Genomic DNA, 22,841 nt, shown 5'->3' on the forward strand with positions numbered 1-22,841 from the left:
TTTAATTTATTTCATTTTAATTTATTCAAGCACTGAGGCACTTTACCTTACACCAATAATGGGAAAAAATAGTATATCCCTAGATTAAGTAATGAGTTTCAGTTTCAACAGAGAAGGTGTATCATCTAATACAACTTTCTGTATAATAGAGGGTTTAAGTGTTTTTAGTGGAAGTGTTTTATAAAAGGATAGATTTTAATGTAATCTCCAAAGGTAAAAATTCCTCCTTAACTTACATTAGGAGTGTTTTTTATTAATTTTTTTTGCCAAAGCACACTGTGCAACATCAACATTTCTAATCCTCTAACAAATTTTAGAGTGTAGATGGTAATTAACTACACTTCTAAAAAATAAAAGTTATTTAAAAAGTCACCTAACAGGCAAAGGTACACAAGATCTTTTGCTTTTTACAAGCACTTGCACAAGCAAAAGATCACAGAAATAAGATCTGGCTTTCCAAAACCCATAAAACAAGCTGCAGAACATATAAATAGAAATATCTCCTACATATTTTGGATAATAAATGCAGTAAAATATAGATTAAACTAAGAGCTGTGCTGGCAAATATTCACCCTTAAATGGCACTAATAAATATGTTCAAGTAAGAGATTGGCAAACTGTTTCTGAGAGAGAAGCATAGTAACTCTATTACTGTCCCTTTTTTCTTCAGTTAATAACTTGCTCCAAAAAAGTTTTCTTGACTAAAGTCGCAGTTGCTGTGAAATCAAGTTGCAAGTTGTTGCTCCTCTATGATACAACTGACAGATGGGAAATTTTGTGTACATGAAAGGTTCACTGTTGTGCACAACAGTGTCACAGAAAATTCCCAACTATTCTGAATGACATTAATCTGCTTCTGTTGGCAAGTACAATTCTGTGCGTTATATAAACCCAAAAGGCTTAGGTGATTTGTGAGTGGCAGATAGGTCTGGCCCTGGTTCTCCTCAGTGGTCTGCGTCTCACTCATTTATTTGTGTTTTTTTTCCCCTGATCCTATCCCAGAACATTTTGTAGAAATGCAGAGCTCCTTCTCAAATTATAGTGCCAAATTTGCTCTTGCTTTATACCCCTGTAGAGCTAAACCAGTTCCATTGCCTTCAGCTCAAATACTCCACTTGGACACCGCATGAAAGGGGAGTTTGGCTCACTAAGCATCATGGCCCTGCGCTCCCCAGAGCAGAGTAGCTCGTTATACTGCATGCACATCCTGGAGGGGAAGAAAAGCAGCTCTACTGTTTTCCATCAGAAATGACAGAAAAAGTATCAAACTAAATTTTTAAAATCCACATAGCTGATGAACTGATAAACTTAAAGTTGAAAAGTGTAGCTGGGACATTTTATTACAGTTTCTCTGTTTTTCTGTGGTATCACTCATCAAATCAGGATTTTCTTCCTTTTTGTAATCTATCAAAACAAAGCTTAATGTGTCTTCTGAACTTCTAAAATCTAAGGGTAAACACAGAGAATTTATACATTTTGCCTTTGTAGTGTCAATGGAGGCCTGTTACACTTGCAAGACTCCCTCCAAAAAATACTTTTCAGAGTGCCTACCATTACAGTCAGTTGTGTAGCCTTAAAAATGGCTTAATTTGCCTTTGTAGCTTTAGAACACCATAGCCCTTCTAGCTGCAACAGTGAACTCTCTGGCTGTATAACCTTGTAAACGTTATAGTCCAGGTGACAACGGAGTTTCTCTTTCTCTCCTGCTCTCCTTTCTCTCTCTTTCTTCTCTGTGCTCAGCCTCCATGTGGATGAAGGCACATGTGCATCACAGGCATGCTTGGTGAGGGAGGGGAGGCTGGCACATGTAGCAGGGTTACTTCATGCTTCCTATTTTCACACACTTCTGTTTGTTCCATAGAGAAACTTCCCATGGAAGCAAAGTTACCATGGTATAAGCAGGCTCAAGAGCTGGAGGAAGGAGCAGTGGTATCTGAAGAACCATCGTAAGTCTTAAAAATTTGCTTACAACAGGTTCTCATGATGTGGGAATCTGGGTCGTCTGTTGAGCTAACGGTCTCTTGAAATTGTATTTGGCTTTCAGTAGAGTGCAAAGGCTAAACCCAACCCTGTGGAAATCAGTGGGCTTAAGGCTGTGTCACACTTAAGTATGAAAAAGACAGAATTCAAAAGGGCAAATGCAGATTTAATTTGAGCAAATATGCACGTTTTATTTAGTGCCATTTACAATAATATTATAGTGAGAGTCTGTCTACCTGCATAGTGGTATGTTCCCCACTACCACTGTATCTCTGCAGCTCAACACCATTATTTATTCTCACAATACCCCTGTGAAGTAAGAGGTAAAATACAGGGTGTCTAGTCATGATTGCCCCTTGCCTCTCCCCCCCAGTGAGAGTGTATAGCAGAAAATAAAATGAATTAGCTTCATCAGAAAACAAACAAGAAACCTCAGCCCTGTGATTTGGATTGCTTTATCATCACTTATGTCATCATTTCAGGGATATTACCCTCCTTGCTTTCTTGCTTTTCTAGCCATTTCATGGTCTTTGTCCATCCACCTTTGCAAGATGGATCTCAGTCAGCAACTTGTAATCTGTTAGTAGCTCTTTCTCTTACTGGAGGCCCTCTTGGATGGTAGTTTGACCTACGTACATACATTGACAGTCTCCTCACATTAGGGCTGCCTGAAATGATGGAAACTGTACATTTTCCTCCTAAATAGGTAGATTTAACTCATTATGTCCCTTAACTGTAACTTTTTGTTTTTCTTTTCCTATTCGTCTTCTGTTTTGTGAAAAAAATATGATTGAGTTAGAAAGACGTAGAGGGCATAGAACAGGTACAGGTAATGATGAAGAAAAAAGTATTACCATAAAAAGCTGGAAAAAAACACTTCTACTTAGGGCTGATACCTGCCTTTTTAATATATCAATAAGAAAATCTGACTGTATGAACCTGACCTGGTGTAGCCAGATTCTTGACACAGTGCTATTGAAAATACAGTTTAGCAGTTTCTGCATGTGCTCCGTTTTATTAATAGCAGGACTGCAGAAGAAGTTAGAAAAATTAAGTGGTTGAAAAAAACCCTCAGAATTTCATTCAGGATGGAATTTTATTGCCATTTATGGGTAATTAATCTTCCTTAGCCCAATAAAGTTGCAATGAAAAGGAAGCTGCAGTAGAACAGCTGTACCAAATAAACCTTTAGCAATGGGGCTGAGAATTTAACCGTACTGTTAAGATTATGTTTTGGATTTTTTAATCTGAACTGTGATAAATGTATGCTATAATTGTAACCTCTGTACAAAACATTAATCAGTATTCTCTTCCTTATGGCTGAGCATGTGGCATTTTTTATTGCAACAGCAGCTGTGTATTAGGCTAAAAAATGTTCATTATGCAATATAGCTGTAGATTTGGCATGGTTAATAAGAATTGAAGTAATCTGAAAATGGAATATTGAAACAGAGTTAGAGACATACATAATAAAGCCCTCAAAATAAAAATTATTTTAATCTAGCTGTCATATGTATACATAAATACACACATACATGCATACATACATCTATAGACAAATTCACAAACACACATATTCATATGTGTGTATATATATTTGTAGCAGCTATGACCTAATATAATGAGATGCTTAACTGTTTTCAGATTTTCATAGACTTTGTAGTTTGATTCATTCAAAGTCTAGAAAATTCAATACTTGTGAATGTGCTAATTTTTAATTTGTAAAGTGCAGTTTATTTTCTTGTGACTATACTAAACCACTTAGCTAAATATGCATTTATCAATATGTAGATAACCCCTGGAAGCATATATAAAAAAAGATGTATTATCAGGAAGTTTATCAAAAGGAATCATATTGATATGTGGTCATATCTGGAACAGTTTATTACACTAAGAAATTTTTGGATGAATTTTGTGAACAATGTTTACAGTGCTGTAGAAAAAGAGTATAACATATATATATGCATATATGTAGCTTTAAATATTAACAAAAAGGGGTTTGTAGATAATGGGTATAACTTGCAGGGAAACTTGAAGACACTTTTTCTTATCATGACATGTATTTTAAAAAAATATGCTGGAAAACCTTATGAGTATATTACATGTGATATTAGAACAGATCTTGAGAGATAAAAATGGAAAGGGGTTTAAGAACTTTAGAATGTTTTAAGTGCAGCTTTGACACTTCTTTACTTTATAGATCACTGCTCTGCTGCAATAAATCTCCTGTTCTGCAAAGACATCCTAATCTTTTTACCCCATCTCATACAACACTTCAATTATAGCAGTGGAATACTAACATACCAGTACAGTGGGGCACAGTCCAGACGAGGTTCATTCTGCCTTGGGGTGACCTTTTGTACGTTTTTTTTTATCCCTGCAAAGCACAGCTCTGGGAGCATGTACAATCTTTATTTTAGGCTGATGAGAAATGACATTAAAGTATAGATTTTTATACATGTTGACTAACAGCTGAAATAAAGGGCACAAAGTCAGGATCTTTACACAAACTTTCCAAAACTCATAGATATTCATGTCTTCTGTGTAGTTTGGAATGACTTTTAGTGATAAGACATGAGACAGAAAAAACAAATAAAAACTTAGAAAACTTATGCTGAGAGGGCCATCCCTGAAATCCCTGTCTGTAAACTCTAACAGCCATCTGCATATTGTTTCAGAATATCTGATTTGTTAACAGCGACCTTGAGTGGTGAACTTCCACATAAAATTGGTTTTGGTGCCTCATTATTAATAGTGTTTTTCATTAATGTCTAACTTTAAATAGTTATCTGTTTTATGTCCTGATTATTAGACTGAAAAACTGTATATAACAACATAAAAAAGGAGACAAAACATTCAGAACTCACCAAGATACAATCAACAATCAACTTTGATGCCAGTTTTATAACACCACTTGTCCCCATTCAGCTGTGTAGAAATTTTTAATACACCAACTAGTTGAAAACCAAGTTGTATTACATGAAAATGCAGTTTTTTGCCCATGTTTTTGCAGTTATGCAGAGACACAATGTAATACTCATGGCCTACCATGCTGACAGATGTCGGGCTATCACCAATGTATTTTGGCTGATGAATGATCACTCTGGAGTGTAGGTGCATGCTGATTTGAGGGTTGGAACGGTCAAGAGTTTTAAAATGTTGGGTCAAGCACTAACTGCTCTAAGACAGTGTGTAATGTGACCAGCTATTTTGGTGACTGCGAATTTGAGTAACCAGAATATGAACATCAGTTTTTTACTGTCTTATGCCTAAGTGTGTTGTAGTGTGTTGATTTGCTGTAAATACTTCAGAAAAGATGCGAGGGGTTGTAAAAAGCAATTTCAATTGCTTGCTACCCTCCTCTGAGGAAGCCATTTCTTTCCTCTGATTCAGTAGAGCAGAGCTGGCTGAGCAATGTTTGAAGGTGGGAGTTGAGCTGGGCAGCCAGGATGGGCTTTCTTTGAGACCTCACTCCTTTGCTCAGCAAGGAGGGAATGATAGACAGAAGAGAGGCAGCGTGGAGTGGAAGGGAAGCAGTTGCAGAGCAGGAAGAACAGGTGTTGAAAAGGCAGTGTAGTGTGTTCATGAGCATGTTTGCCTGAAGTTGGAGTGATGGAAGTCTCTTCAGACAAGGTATGCTTATGTGATTTTCCTATTTGCTCAGTATTGGTGCAATAATTACTAATAATTACTAATTTCATGACTGCACTTGGACAGATGTCAATAAGGACTCATTCTTTTCCTACACTTCATCCGAGGCTCTTCCCAAGCTCTCTTATGACACCAAGTCACTGCCCCCATTCTCCTCTACAGGCAGGGTTGTTCTTTGTAGCTAGCAGACCATACTTCTACTGTCACCCTTTCTTAATTATTCTTCAGTCAGAGAAAGCAAACCCCATCTGTAAGCAAATCTATTGTTCATCTCAAAGTTTATTTTTGATTGGAAGTTTAAAAGCTAAAGCTGAAAATTTTCAGCAGATTTCTTCTATGCATTGAGTTCTCATATTTGTGAATCTCTGTATTGCTTCTTTTTGACTTTTGTGACTTTCTATTGAATAGAATTTTTGTTATGGAATTGTATGCTATGAGTCATAAAGTTACACATCTTTTTTACATTGTCCTTCCACCTGTAATTTGTGGTCATTCTCTAATGTGTGCTGCTATAGCAGCAGATGCCTCATTTTTCAATTCCGTTTGTGTGTAGTGCCTTCTATTTATTTCTTCAGGTATTTCTAAAGGAAGCAAGTCTTACAGTTTAATTTTGTCTGTACATGTCTATCTGTCAGTTGCCTTCCTCTTCTCTCAGTAATGTCTGAATTTATTCCTACTAACTGAATTTGACAGAAGTATAAAGTTATCACAGAGAATTTTACCCCTCTGTCTAATTTGGTTGATACTCACCAGGAAATTCAGTAGTAGTATTTTCCACGTGTTCCACTGAACTAAATGACTTGATAGAAAAATGATACCCTATCATTTCCCAGCTGAAGGAAGGGTTTCTAAAGTAGTTTGGTCCTTAAGAGATAGCAGAGAAACCACTTGGGCACTCAGCCTTCAAATATAAATCCATGTAAAATTAGACTTAATCAGTTCTCCTGCTCAAAGAATTAATCATGAACAGTTTAGCCACTTGAAGGCTAGAGGGAATAGTTATGTTTGTGTTCTCTGACCTGCTGCACCCCTAAATGGGATCAGTTAAATATTAATTGCTGACAGAACTACTATGGAATACTCTAGGTTAGTAGAAGAGTATTGTACTCTTTGTTAGGACAAAAGTTTACAGTAAGAAATCCTTGCTTTTCTGTGTTGTCATACATATTGTTCTCTTATTGCTGTCCATCTCTGAAGTGACCATTCACCAGGCCTTAGAAATATGTTATCTGAGGGAGAAGCCACAGTATCCTTCTGTCTCGCCTCTTTCATTAGAGCTTGTTACAGCAGCACAGCACGACAGCCAGAGTCAGAAAGAGCAGCAGTCATGATTAAAAAAGCATGGGGTTTTCTATGTATAATGAGATCAGTTTTATGGGTGGTGGAGGGTTGTTTAAAAGATTTCTGTCTCTAATTCTTGAAAAATGCTTTCGTATGTTAACACCATGCCCAGCTTTTAACATACTGTCATAAATAACCCTGATGCTAGCCATAAAAAGAAGGAGGTGGGGGGGTGGGATGGGGGGGCAGAAAGAGAGCAAACAATAATATCTGGATGCCAGATGGCACCATTGTTGTGATGAGGCCAGGTCAGTAAAAAGCAAAAGGAAATTCTTAACATATATCAGTCAGGGGGGACAAAACCCTCAGGGAATTGGGTATGGACAGAGAGGCTAAGTGTGGCAGAGTCACTCAATATCTCTTAATTTTCAGTAGGTATTTATGTTTCCAAAGACACATAAGATATTTTATTTTTGTTTTCCCTGTTAAATAGTTTCCATCATGGTGTTTCTACCTGATTCACAGGTTAATAAGTAATTTTAAAGCTTCCTACAAATGTTTTACTTTAAAAATAAAGCATGTTGAGATTATTGTATTGCCCCCAAAAATAGTGAGGACATACACAGATACTATCAGCTGCTAGGCTGTTTCTTGTCCACTTCTGGTCACGCTGTGAAGAGGAAGAAGGAAACTTCTCCATATTAAGATCTAGTGGCAAAAAAAATAAACTATATATGTGTTGAGCCATATGGAAGATCAGCAACCTACCATTAGGTAATGATTTCTATCTGTTTACTTAAGGAGCCTCTTAAGACACTCACCACTACTTAGGATTTATGTGTAATGTCTATCCAGGGCAGAAACAGTTATCTTTCCCTGGGGAGAAAGGCAGTGGTAAATTTATGGAGAGCACCAACAGTATAGAATGATTTGATACAAAGCTGAGGGAAAAGGTCGTATTCAAACTAAACTGAAGTCTATAGAGGGACAGATTGTAATCACTCAGATTGGAACTGGACCTATGCAGGTTGACTCTGTTGTCAGTACTCCCACAGAGAGAGCCTGAGATTTTATTGATGAGTACTTATGACATCTGTTGCACTTCTCTGAACAGTGGCACCAGCGGCTACCCAGTGCTGTGTGTAAGCATCCTGTGGTGTTATCCACACCTTAAAACCCATGCAAAGGTGGTCCTTCCTAGAGAAACAGGACAGTTCTGCATTTCATCTCAAGACAAGGAGTCTGGAAGTCTGAGCTCAGTTCCCGGTTCTATCACAGAAAATTTCTAAGCCTTTGAACAAGCCACTGAGCATTTTTTTTTCACCAGTAGTATCCGATTTTAGATGCCTTAATAGGTAGGTATCCATGTCTTCAAACACTCCGTCTTACTGCTGTGTGCAGTTCTCAAATCCTCAGACTTTGTCTGAATCATGGATTTACCCAATGATGCATTAAAAAAAAAAAAAAGCATTAAACAATAAAAATTAAAGGCATCACGTAATTAAGTAGCAGTGACAAAAAGAAGATATTTTTCTCCATAGTTCAAAGGACATCAGTCTGTATACACACTTTTTTTTTTTTTTTTACTTCATAACACACATTGTAGGAATCCTAATCCTAGACAGAAGAGACTGTGGCTATGTACATCAGATGTCCTAGAGGTTTCCACAAAGCTTGTCAGAGCTCAAGGTGAGTCTCACCTTGAACCCACTATGACTTGATGTAGAAGGTCTCCTATTATTGATCACTGACTCTATTTCTCTTCTTCTGACTTCCCCAGTTATGTATATGTTTCTATATGGAGGGCAATATATACCAGTCCTTAGCTGTGCCCAGAATTTGAAGGAAAAAATGTCATTATCCCAAGTACTGCCACTGTCATTTCTGTTCTCAGCTTAAATTTTGACATCACTTTGTTGCTTTAAATGCAAGTGATCATTACATAGCACAGTTTAGTCAACAGAATTTGGATTTTTAAATACATTTCCTTTATATAATTTAAAGAGAGGAAGTTTTTTTTTAAAAATCATTGGACACACTGTTGTCTGAAAGGGTCATTCTCATGTGTGAATGTGAATAATAACACCTACAAATGCAAATATTCCTTGCCAAATTGGGCTGGGCAAGTAGTATCTACCCAGTGTTCATGTGTGGATGAAATTCTGTGGACAACTGCAATTCACTCGTACTTGAAGGTCCATTGGATGTACAGCCTGAAGACTGGATTGCTGTGAATTTCACTGCTTGACCAATATTTTGTATTAAGTGCTTTACATACAAACACAGTAAGTTGGTTTTGCTGTCATATTAAATTTTCCTTAAAATATATTCTCAGTGATTGTAGTACATTACAAAATAAATGAGCCAAAACCAGCTCAATACTGCACTTGAATGACACCTGCAGAATTCCACTGATGTCAGTGGCATTACATTTCTTTTCTTCCATTCCTAGAACACATTATGCAGACCAGCGTAGGCTAATCTGCATGTGACAAACAGTGCAACAACAGTCCCTTCTGCTGAACACAATCATCTTGTGCAAATTGTGAAACCTCAACAGCTAACAAAAAACACTGAAAAATACAATGACTCTTTTAAATCCAGAAATCACTATTTTGGAAGGGTGTTCATATCATGGGAAAAGATTGGTGGTCCATCAACATAAAAGTGCCTACAGATCAAGGAAACAAGTACAGGCTTTTGTGTACAAGTACCATTGATTTTTAACCCCCAGTTTTCTTTAGAGAGTTTTCCACCCTTCATTCCAACCCTTTTCCTTTTCCAGCTTGAGAACACTGTTGTCCACGGAGATGCCTGTTTCGGGGGGGATGACGGGCAGAGGGACACTTCAGCCACCACACAGCAGGGTGCTGTAATGTAGTCAGCACTCCAGCAGTTGAGTATCAGCAGACGCAGTTAAATCAGTCATAACAAAGCAAGGTCGTGATTTTCCCTGCTTCCAACTTTCACTTCTCCACCTTATAGTGATCTCTTGGAAATAAGAGCAAAAGACTACTCTTTGAAATATTCATCAGAGCTCTCAGAACACATTTACTGCTGTCTTTTCCCTTTGGGGAAGAAAAATTGTAATGTCTGCTGTGCAGAGCAATAGTAGATAATCTTTGATGAAATGGCAACATGCTACTTACTGAGAAGTATGCTAAGAGCTATGAAATACTCAGTGTAATCTCTCTGAGGCAAGAGGCACCTTTTTATTTTTAATTTCTGCAGTTATTAGTGCAGTTGGGTTCTGGATGACAGCTACTACTGCCACATTACTAGAACTAGTTTATTGTGTTTGTATTATTTATTAGGGTTGTTATTGTAGGGACTACTGTTACAGTGGGATTTAATTAAAATACATACAATGACAACTGAAACACCTCCATCATTTCCTGTTTTTTAAAAATCTACTTCTCAGTAAATCTATTCTACTAATTCCATTTTCAAAGAAGCCTCAGTTGTGAGCATACAGAAAAGCACAGTGCTGTGCAGTGGAAGGTGCACTATATGCAGAACAAATAACTTTAAACTCATGGAACTGACTGCTTGTTATTCACATATGTTTTGTGTCGTGTGCTCACCATTTAGCAACATTTGTCATTGATTACCACATAAAGATATTTGAAAATCTTTGTAATTCCCTGAGTTTAGGATGATGGAAAATTCAGAATCATAGATTTATATTATACATTCACATTACATAAATGTTCGGTATCTAATGACAAGTCCTATATAGAGATTTTGTTTGCAATGTCCTCCTGGGTTCCTCCCCCTTTTTTTTTTTTTTCTGTTTTAAACTCTCTTGGTTCTACCAGTTCCCTCTTTAGCAGACAACAGTTATATTAGGATTAAATTATACTTCAAAGTTTAACACTTAAAATGTAGAAATTGGGCCTAGAAAGCTGACTAAAATATAATTTCCTGAAGGAATTCCAGTGCTTCCATTATGAGTTGCTGACTAGGATAAAATAATATAGTATGTGGCATTTCTAGATCAAACCTCATTTCAGAAAGGATCCAGCCTGCTTTAAGAATGTTATTGCTTCCCTTTTGTCTCCTCTCTCTTTTGTTCCTGTGTTTGTATATGTTCATGTGTAAGTATTCTGAGTATAAGAACTATCTCTGTTTTTCTAAGTGAGTAATTTTAATACTTGCCAAAATATCACCCCTTTGGTTTGGAATACAGCAGATCTTCAACAAAGCAAAGTAACACAACAATTAGCAATGTTAAAAAATATAAGGAAGACAGCTTCTGATGAAGACCGATGCCTTTTTTTTTGTAACCTGATTAGGATTTCTACCTCTCAGTTTATCAGGTCAAGAAGCTACACATTTAAGCTAATCAAAATATCTAAGTCACAGTGGCTGACATGGACTGTTTGATTTGTGACAGCACATTTTGCACTTCAAAATAGTAGTATAATAGTTGCACAGTCTTAGAGAAAACAAGATGAGTGGCCCACGTGAACTGCTAAAGACTATAATCCTTTCAAAATGAATGACATTGTCTTTAAAACAAGACCGATCTTCTAAGATATAACATCTCAAAGCAGAGAAATGGAATCACTTTGCATCATTAGTTTCTCCAAGGCTTTGCTCCAGGAAGAAATCTTGTGGTCTTGGTAGCAACATTATAAACAGTTTCAAATGTTCCAATAATACATATAATCAATTTCTTTCCTTTCTATTACTTTCTGTGTATAGTACTAGCAGTGGATGTCAGGTTTATAAGAAGATGTTGTAAATGTCCACAAAAAGTGGGTAAAGAGTTGCACACTCTCTGTTCTAGGAGACTATGCTGTTCCAGTCAGGGATCCTGGTATATGAAGGCAGGGGGGGCACCAGGTTCCTTTCTTGGTTTTGGATTCTTTTTTTAACCCCAGAGTGAAGGGAAGGTCCTTTTGTCAACTAGAGAAAGATGGTGGATGAAAAAGAGAAGCGTGTAAAAATACTTTCAAAGATGCTGACCACAAAACTAAATTTGCTTTTTCTTCCTATCAGGCTGTTCATGAGATTCTCAAGGTGAGAAATGAGTTTCCTATAGCCCCAAGTAGCCCTAGACCATAGAAGAGACAGATATGGGTATTGCCTCCAGCACTGGGCAAAGCTGTCCAGTTCTGGTGTGGCCTACTTAAATAAAGACCAGAAGGAGAGGAAAATTGTCAGTGACAGCCATGTTTTAATCAAAAATACATCCTGTAAACTCTGATTTGATAAATTTAACTAATGCATATGATTAGATGCTGAAAACCCTAATTTCTGTCAGGCAGTTGACCCTATCACAAAAAGCTTTCTGTTCATTAGATTAGCACTCAAAAAGATCAGTAAAAAAACACAACTTGCTGAGTTTGAAGGAGCTGACAGATCCCAAGCACTTACTGTTAATGGGAGAGCATTATCGTAGGGATTGTTCCTGTGAGATTCTTAAGGTATTGGTGCCAGATCCAACTACGTGCTCTCCTGTTTTGGAGGCATATATACAACCACTGGCCTAGAATTTGCCCATGGCAGAAAGTTTGGCAGAATGATCAATAGAGAATACAGGAAAGTCAGACAAAGCTTTCTGAATCACCCTGTAACCTGGATTTATCACTGCAGTGCTTTAATACCACCAACATCAGATATCTAAGCATAAGTAACACAAGTCACAGAGTACCCTGGAACCATTGTTTCCAGAAAGATTTAGAAATCAGCATAGATCAACATGACCTCAGCAAGACAAAGTGTGTTAGATTTAAACATGGTGGTAATGATGTGGTATGGACTTGAATTTGACACTTCTGCTTGATATTACTTTGACTAGAATGCTAGGCCAATTTCCAGCACTGGTTTTTTTTTTTCTTTCTTTTTGGGATGTTGAAAAAGTGGTGACAACACAAAAAACCTGACAGATTATTCAACTGTTGAGGAAAACAAAACAAAAAAAAAAAATCCAATTTGTTATTGTAATGATAGCTACAAGGTGCTTTTATTAAAGTATGTGTGGGCTTTCAGAGGCAAAAGTTTGGAGAATGTAATGAGACAAGAGCAACAGCCAGAGAAATCCAGAATAGAAATAGAACACTTTTTTTTTTTTTTTAAATAAGAAGGGAAATTAAATGTGCGAGGGGAAAAAAGCCCAATGAACCAAAAAGCTGAAGAAATAGTTCTTTTTCTCTTTTATGGCTTCAAATTAAGGCTTAAAAATGCTTATTGCAACACATAAACGATGATTGAAATTCTTTTCCCTATAATACTGCAACTAGCTGATGACAGCAGGCTGTGCAATACTTACTAGTGTTATGACTGTGATATCAACAAAGGCAAAGGTGATCTAGATTGAATACTAGCACAAAGTAGCTAGTGGGATCAAGATGTACACTGGGAGATTGCAGGATGCCTTGCACTGAGACGTTTTAGGATCAAGGCAGGTGCTCTAAGTGCTATCTTTCTTCCCGTATATATGAAGTCACTCCACATGAGTACTTGAGAGACCTTCCACTGTTGCCATTGAGTTGTGAGCAAAATGTCAGATCTTATGTGTATTTCATAATAGCCCTATGGTGAGGTGAAACATTTGCTTCTCATTAAACAGAATTTGTCTTGGACAGAACATACTGCTTTTGCTTACCTGGCTGTGGACATAACTTAACTTGCTCTCTTCCTCCCACAGGTTTATTCCCGAGGCTTGGTCCACCTGTAGTGTCACTTGTGGAGTGGGCAGCCAGATGCGGCTTGTGAAATGTCAAGTGCTCCTCTCTTTCTCTCAGTCTGTGGCTGACTTGCCCATTGATGAATGTGAAGGTCCCAAGCCTGTGTCTCAGAGAGCCTGTTACGGTGGTCCCTGCAGTGGGGAGGCAACTGAATATACCCCAGAGGAAACTGAGCTGCTGTATGGTAGCTTGCAGGAGTTTGATGAGCTTTATGAATGGGAATATGAGGGTTTTACTGAGTGTTCAGAGTCCTGTGGAGGAGGTAAGTGCAAAATGTTCCTGTGCTGAATTTGCTTTCCCTCTTCAAGCGTGTACTTTGGAGTTAATGTCTATGGACATTCTGTTTTGCTAGAGCTATTTAGAATCATGGAATCATTTAGGTTGGAAAAGACCTTTGAGATCATTGGGTCCAACCATAAGATCATCAAGTCCAACTTTATTTGAAAATGCATGGATGAAAACTGTGAAAAAAAACACATGTGCATGACATATTTTAGTCCAGAACTTTCAGGCTGTCACCAAGAGTGATCAATGTATCACATGTTTCTGTTTTCTTGTATCAGCTGATCACACAAAAGGCAAGAAAAGAGGAATGTGAAAGTCATCTGGTGATACAGGCTAAGAATCACATGCCACTTTTAGTTTATATCTATTGATTAGTAATGTGCAAGTATAAACATGTGGAAGTAAATTGTCCTCCCATAGGAGATCCATTAAATTACTGGTACTGTAAGGGCTCAGCTGGTTCCCTGACTCCTATCACTAAGTGACATTAGCTCTGATCCCAGTGCAAAAGAAAACATGGTAAAAAAGCACCACTACTGTGATTGAAGCTAGCAGGCTTAGCACTTGGGAGTTTCTCAAAGTTAATCAAGGTCTCAGGTTCCACATGTTATAGGCTGTTAATGCACAGTTCTCTGATATCCATTTTTTCCCCATCATTTTGTCTAGCTAGTTCTGAGAAATATGGCCACTTCAGTATTTTATAAATTAAACCTAGTCTTCTCCAGCAGCTGTCTTTTTACACGATAAGTTTTACAAGTTGTCTTTTTACATGACAAACTTAAAAAACATGGTAGAAAGTAATGCAAAGTATTTCTATGCTTACTTTTAGCTTGCTGACAGTCATCAGTATTTAGAGCATCTCACAGAGAGTTGTCAGACCATTGCCACTATTGCTTTGTTTCCTACATTAAAAATATGACAGTAATGTATGCTAAGTGGTGACAAACACTTTTTTGTCAGTATTTGTCATATACTGAGGCTACTGATGAGCAGTAACAATTTGTCACACTTATACTGTGAACACTGAAACCTGCATAGCTTCTAGAAATACCCTCTTTATATTCTTTGCTTTGAATATAGTGACTATGTATGTATTTTTCAAATATAACTCACAGATACTGATTTGGCAGAGGTGTTTTGCTTTATAAATTTAATCTCTTTCAATTGTCAGCAAAAATTGTTAGTCAAGATTTCTTTTTGTTTGACATCAACTCCAAATTTTCCAGATTAGCAGATGCTAAATCAGATATTTTTGCAGCCATAGGTGCAAGACCAGTCAAACTAATTTTATTGGTTTTGAGGTCTCAAGAGAAGAAATTGGATAGATGCAGAAGTAATCTTTCACCTCACAGAAGTAACAACCAGAAGGAATTAGTTAGTCATTTAGTCTGTTGTTAGTGGCTGCATTTCCCAGAGCTGTCATCAGATATCATGTAACAATTATTCTATTCTGGTAGATATAAACAGAAAATCTCATTTGATGGTATTTTGAAAGTGAACTTAAACTGCTTAGATTCACATCCCACCCTTATATCCTTTTATACTCTGATTTCTTGTTGAGAACTGATTTTTTTTTTTTCAGGAAAAGCAATTTTGAAGAACATAACTTTTTATTTTGGTAATACAGTGCAGTAAATAATGTTTACAATTCAGTTACTTGACAAATAGACTTCTTGAAGTTCAACTTTTTTTAGTTATCTCTGTACCATGGAACTTCTGACAGATAATCAAATGTGTTTATATTCTCTAAATGTTCAATGATCCATCCTTGTTCTAACGCTTATAACCATTTGCCACATTGACCTATCAAAAACAGAGAGACATATGTTATCAGTACGCTGAAACACAGCGTGAGATTCAAGATCTGAAGAAAGTGATTCTGAGCACATTTGTCTACTGCCCAGATTTTGTTGTTTGTTTTTTTTTTTTTTTTTTTTTTTTAGTAGCTGGCACAAGCTATTCGAACCAGGAACTTCTGCCAATACGTAGTATAGCAACTACAGACTGCTTAAACTCAGGCAGGAGCCTTTTTCTCAATACCTGTGCTGTCAAGTAAAAAGTTGTAAGAATCTCTGAAAGCAAATTATAATAAGCAGAGTAGGATGCTGGTAGGATAGACTCAAATTACTGGAAATACAGAGATGACTTATGTGACAGGAATAAGCATGGGGAATGAACTCACTGGGAGGTTTGGAGCAGGTTGAATACTGAAAAGTGATGAGCCGTAGTATCAGAGCTTGGCTGTGTGAATTTGATAAAACAAACCAGTCAGTCTGAGAAACAGAGAAAAGGCTGAATTCAAAACCTCATAATCAATCACTTTTGGATAGACAGCACTGAAATAGACAACACAAAAGTATCAAGGTAATTGATAATCATTGGTCAAGAGCTTGCTTGTGACACACTTCAGAGGGGAGAAATGGAAGCTGTGGAAGTACACTCAATTTACTAAATTTTGATCTGAAAATAAAAACATCCAGTACATATAGATGGTGAGCGAGCTGTATCCCTAGCAAACATAATGTGGCAGGACTCAGGTGGTTTCTTTCCACCATATTAAGAAGAGTACTTTTCCAGTTTCCATACCTCTGGATTAGAGGTCCTTTTCTCCTGGCTTCATCAGATTGGTTTTACTGTCAGGCCTGCACAAGTGATCAGTGCAAAGTAGAGACCAGTAACTTGAGCACAGTGCCATTTCCCGTCAGGTAGAGAACCACCTTTGTTCCGCAGCCAGGAGCAGTCTGTCCTGGGGAATCCATATGCTTCTGTTTGCTGTACACATGCTCAACAGAAAAATGATGGAACTGGAAAGAACATGACAAGGTAGAGAATATATTGTTTATGTATAGAAAATCAATTTGTTTCCTTTCCTAGAAATAAATCACTCCCATTTGTTTTATTCTTTCAATAGGCTATCCTTTTTACAATTTTTTAGTCCTTTGGGAGATTACTTGCATAGCAAACCAGTTGAAAATATGGGCCCACCTTGTAAAGAAGGAAACCCACAACAACATTGGCTGACATCAGGGACTTTGGTAATTTTAATGTTTATGCCCATGTCCAAAAATTACATATTTCTTTCTTTTCTTCAGCACCCTGAGTGCAGTGGAGACACTTTCTATTCTTGAGTCATAGGCATGCCCAAAATAGGCTTGCACACATAAAAGCCAATAAATTGCTCAACATGCCACTTTGCTGTGGGCCTCTCCTCAGCCTGTACTAAGAATAAGGGGAATGAATCCATGAGTAATTTCAGTACAGGAACTACAATGAGTTGCAGCATTTTGGTCCTTTTGAATAATATGATATCATTGTTTGCCTAACAACATTTGCTGTGTCATCAGAAACAGCAAAAGGTATTGCCAGTTCTATTATACTGGTCTTGGAGCTGTTTAAGCTCTTCCCACCCTTTTTTTTTAAAAAAATTGATGTTTTTTAAAATACTGTGAGATATTTTGGAAATCTAATTGTTAGTTTTGAGAAGATGATGCAATTTTTATTACTTTAGCTAATCTTTTCCTCACTCAAGAAGTAGAGATGTATGTAAAAAACATACTTTCACTTTGCTTGAACTACTGTAAATTAGATTTTTAGGAAGTTCAGGCCAATTATTCTACCCTGGGGAAGAAGTAGATCCTCTCTCACTAAATACTCTTTCCTCTGGTATGTAGTGCTTCAATCCCTGATTTTCTAGTTTTCTAACATTGTGATCCAAAAAATCTGTAATATTCCTACCTTACTTACAGCAAAAATGAGACAGAGTAACTGGTATGCCAAAGAGCACATAAGAAATTTGATATCACCAATGATTTCCTGAGTTAAAACATAATCACTGTATCTTCCAGCTTCTCTCTTAGTCCCAACAGCTATCCTTGTTCTGCCCCAGCTCTCAGATACGCCAGGCAGACTTGCATCTTCAGTTTAATTGCAGGTCTGTGGATGCAGAAGAGTAATAGAGCAGCTGAATTGTCTGACCTTGTTTTACTTCACTTTTGCACGTATAACAATCATACTGATGCTTATAATATAGCATACCAAAGTCAAGGCCATCAAAGTCACCTTAGCCTGCTTGATTAACAAATAAACAGCTTCATCGCACTCATAGTGAAAGGATGAGTCACTAGAGAGCACTGAACAATTTTCTGTCCAGGGAAGGTAAGTGGTGAAGGACTTTTCACTGCAGTGGAGATCCCTAGTGAGAAAGCAAGGTCAAGTAAAAGCCCAGCATCCCACACAGTGTTTTGATCAGGCCATCATCTCCCAGCTGAGGAACAGGACACTAAAGGTGCAGTAAGCAGTGTATGACTGTGTCTGGAAAACTGCAAGAGTTACAGGTGAAGGCTTTTCCCAATAGAAGGGAGAAAAAGAACTGCAGTTTTCACTACTTGGTCAGGTACACCGTGCCAAGAAACATCCCCCCTTTGGTAGGCATTCATACCATACTCCTCAGAGACAATCAGGCAGAGTGCTTGGATGTGGACAGCAAACACCCCCCTGCGGTGTGGGAAGCAGCCTCCTCCTGCTCTGCAGCCAGGGCCGCAGCCCCCGAGCTGGCCACCCTGGATGTGAGGCTGTGCTTCCCCACACACAGCAGCCCCGGCATAGCCCTGCCAGGCCTGTCTCTGCCCTTGGTTGCCCCTCCAGGTACAGAGAGCTGACTGTGACTGTGAATTGTTGTGTGCAGGTGTCCAGGAGGCTGTGGTGACCTGCCTGAACAAACAAACCAGGGAGACTGCGAATGAGATGATGTGTGTAAGCAGCCGCCGTCCTCCACAGCTGCTGAAAGCCTGTAGCCTAGACCCATGCCCCCCAAGGTAGGCTTCTTATATCTTATCACCAGGCATACATTTTTTTTCCAGATTTAAGAGAGATGTGATCACTGATGAAGTTGAGAACCTGATCTTCAAGCTCCCCATGAATCTGAGATGTTGGATTAAAACATGCAGATGAGAGCCTGAGATGGCTCCCCAAGTTGCAGTACCACAGGCTCAGCTGCCTGGGCTCAGCAGATCTTTGTCACTCCCCCTGAGACTTCTTGTAACTGATATGAAGTGAGCAGAGGTGACTTGAGTGAGTGAAACTCTGCTGCTGCGTAAGGTAGCAGATCAGTGCAGCTGGGTCAGTGGTGTTATCGCATGTGAGGATACCAGGTCCAGGGCTCTTCGGTATTGTCCAGACATCGCTTAAAGGATTTTGAGGAACTCATGGCAAAAGCAAAACAAATGCAGAAATGTGGGTGGTGGTAGTCCAGTATGTTGCCCAGAGCCATTTAAACAGCACTAACAGTATGACAAAAAAAAAGAATTTTAAATTAGCTGTGACCCCAGACTCAATGCCCTCATGATCTGGAGGCATTCACTGCCTCACACATGCTCTTTCCCAGACTGCAGAGGCTTATAGCCACTTCACACCACAGTCATATTGACTGGGAAGTGCAAAGCCAAAGAGCAAACTACAGACTGCTTGCCTGTTCAGGTCCTGCAGTCAGACAGTTTATGTGTTGGCTTAACTTTACCCAGAGTTGTGCCAAGTTTAATGAGACTTCTCCAGTCTCCCTTCACAAAGGGTTTTGCAGAACCTCTTCCTCCCTGACTTCAGGCAGCTTCCACAATTCTGACCCTAAAAATATCAGATCTTTGTCTGCAGACATTTACATCTGTACCCTCTGACAGAAAATAGCTGTGACAAGGTTCCCATGGTTTATTTAAATAGACCTGGGCCTGTCAAGTCTTCAAGATGTACTGTATATATATTGTCTTTATTCCCAGCTGTACACAGATGCATTTACTCTCTTCTGGTAGGGTGGCAGATTTGAAATACATTGATTTATAACTTTGGACTGTTTAAAACTCTCAGTCCTGTCCAGGTGGTAGATATTCCTTAGAGTGTATATTGGTAGGTGTAATGTATGCTTTATATGACAGCAGGATATACAGAGGTGTATCATTATGAATATTAGAAGATTTGGGGTACACAAAGTTCATACTGAAAATCAAATATGGCATTAAATATGGCCAGCATCCAAGAATAATAGGGACAAAAATAGTGATTTGATTGGATCATCAGGGTTTTGAGTCTGTGACAAGCAGAGCCAAATAGGCTGACACATTTCACCAAAACATTACAAGAATTACTTATGAGGATATTACAACCCTGACTTTGTTAAATTGTCTGTTTTGCTGGCAGAAAAACACAAATATTATATTAATGATTGAAAAGAACTTTGGAGGTGGACATCCCACTGTAATTAATAGATAACAGCATCACTGGAGCAGAGAGTACGTGGTAGGAGATTGAGCACCCATCGATTCTGACACAAGAAATATTCAGTGGTTGAGAAAAAGAAATTACTCACTCATGTAGGCCAGTATTTATGTGAATTCTGTTACAAAGTAGTCTAAGAAATTGGGTGAATACTTTTTTTAATTAATATGTGTGGTAATCCATACCATTGTGGTGACTCTGCTACCAGAGCGGAGCTAGTTTAAAGCAACCTTGGGCGTGTAGTTCACTCCATGGATTACAAGATGATCTTACTGTAGGTGAGAATCAGACTGTGAAGCAGAAGTGAAAGGGGATTGAGGAGGTGTGGGGAGATTAAGAAGCTTTCACCTACCCCTAGGGCTGAAATTGAGAAAAGGGGAAATGACTCCCTTCCCTGTATATACATGTTCTTGCCCTCCAGCCCAATCAGTCTGGAGGAAATTGCGTGTTTACAGAGATTTAAGTGGCACAGGATGAAGAACAGCACATATTCTGCAAAATGGCTCCTCTGGTAAAAGCAAGGAGGCCTAAAACTCAAGGCTGCAGACAGCAAGCAGCGTGGCTAATGGAAAGAGAGGCAAGAATAAAAGTTGGTGTGTCTCCCAGGCAGGCTGTGACAGGTTAACTTCCTTAGTTCCTGCAAGCTTCTGAAGTGCAACATCTACTAATGCCACTGTATTAAATACAATGATATATTAATTAAACTGCTAGTATTTAGTATATAAAGATTGTTACTTTATAATCATTAATTACAACACTATTAAGACTTCCAAAGACAACACATGAAAAAAGAGGAAAAAAAAAACCCAAATTTTAGAGTTCTCTTTTTGTTTTAATCAAGAAGCTTAAGGATTCTAATTCAAAAAATCTTGATCCAATAATCTGATCGAAATTTAGGCTAAAATCCTGTCTTTATGAATGCTGATGAAGGAATTGCTATTGACTGACTAGTCCAAAACTTGTAATACAATGTGGCTGTGAACTTAGATCCCTGTTACAGAAGTTCCCAGAATGCAATCTGTGAACAATTGATACTTCCCAGAGATTTCTCTGATGGCTTATAGAGCTGGCTGGTCTCATAGTGTTGGCTCTTCTCTCTGTTTTCCATCTGCTAAAGTACATTAACAGAAGCTAAAAATATAAAACACACTTTCCCAAAATGTCCTTATTTAAGTGACTGTTGGAGCATGCAGTTGTGGTGGGTAGAGAAGGCAGTCTGCTGAAAAGGCAACTGAGACTGTGACAAATGTCTCAGTAGACAAGGGAATGTTGTCCACAGCATGAAGAAAAAGCTGAGAACTCTTGCCCAAGAGAACAAAAATCCCCTCCTAATATATTTAGAGAAATTATTCTAGTGATGTTTCTTGAATCAAAACAGCCCAGCATGCTTAGAATGTAATGGGTATGTATAGAATTTAATACAGATCTTGTTTAGCTGAAGAGGGAGAACATTTAAGAATCAGATCTTCCAAGCTTAATGTTGCTTCTGCTGCAGGCACTTTTGATTGAATGTGGCATTCTCCATAGGCTCTTAAAGGGTTAGTCATGTAAGCTTATCCTGGTCAACAATTGGTTTAGCTGGTTTGAGACTGATAAACAAAAACATTGAACCACAGAATCTAGTCAGACTTTCTGGAGTGTCAGAGGGCATACACCTCAAGATAGAATACTGTAGGAACAGTCAGTGAAGAGTAATTTCATACTGGTTTTGTTTCATCATTCTTTTTGGACACTTAAGAAGAATGATGCTAAAGGCATCTTCACTGCTGCTGTTCTTTTTGCTCCCTACTGAGAATAAATGTCGATAGACTAGAAGATTTCATTACTGACTTAATACTTCACCTTGAAAGTAGTCTGTGGTATCATCATCCTCTTCAACTCCTAATTGCTCTCATCTCTTCTGGAACAAAATATGGTAAAAGCTAGATTATACTGGTAATACTTCAGATTTATTAGAACACTGAAAGGTGATGGTGCTTGTATAGCAGCTGAGAGCGCTTTATAATTGCCATTGAAATTCTGGCTTAATATCTTAGCGCATTACTATTCCGAGTGTATTGAAGGGAGAAAAACTGAACCACAGGAATCTGTCTTCAGATATTCACAGCTGTATGGAGTCAGCAAATCTCATACTTAAAATTCTCACAGAAGAAAGAACAACCAGGAAGAACTGCACACAAAAAATTGGAATATTTCATCCATATTCAAATCCCAACGCAGCTGAGTTTCCTGTGGTTTCAAACTTTGTTGAGAGTTTTTTGCTTATTGCTTCAAGAACAATAGCAGAAAAATAGCCTGGTCCCTTTTCTCATGGAAAACAGTATAACAAAAATTCCCATTTTGCAGTGAACTAAGAAATAGTGAAACACTGTGGAGCTGATTGCTAAATTGGGAGCTAATAACTGATTTTCAGCACAGTATGTACAGAGTAAAATTTCGTATCATCAACTTGGTATTCCCATGTTTGATATTCCTGTAAAGAGGATATAGCTGTTTTGATGTGTCGGGAGGTGCAGCATGCTTTCTCCAGGAAAGAGAGGAATGAAGACTATGACAATTTTAATTCAGTCATTCAGTTACTTATTTTGTGTCAAACAAGCTGTATTGTTTCCAGAATTACATAGCAGTACTTGAGCAGAGCACAGTCTTCCCAGAAGTAAATGCAGAATAGCTGTTCAATGTCTA

The 22,841-nt window shown here is 38.1% G+C and overlaps 1 protein-coding gene across 2 annotated transcripts in view; it reads left to right on the plus strand.

Annotated features, from left to right (window-relative positions):
* Positions 1-22,841, plus strand: part of ADAMTSL1 (ADAMTS like 1) — a 206,780-nt gene that overhangs the window by 107,266 nt on the left and 76,673 nt on the right. For both annotated transcript variants that reach the window (XM_033003851.2, XM_033003852.2), the window contains 3 exons: positions 1,862-1,946; positions 13,568-13,869; positions 18,577-18,706. In XM_033003851.2, coding sequence (XP_032859742.1) covers positions 1,862-1,946; positions 13,568-13,869; positions 18,577-18,706 — 517 coding nt within the window. The remainder of the gene's footprint in view (positions 1-1,861; positions 1,947-13,567; positions 13,870-18,576; positions 18,707-22,841) is intronic.

Source organism: Tyto alba, unplaced genomic scaffold (assembly GCF_018691265.1).
Source record: "Tyto alba isolate M040663 unplaced genomic scaffold, T.alba_DEE_v4.0 Super-Scaffold_42, whole genome shotgun sequence".
Lineage (NCBI taxonomy): Eukaryota > Metazoa > Chordata > Aves > Strigiformes > Tytonidae > Tyto > Tyto alba.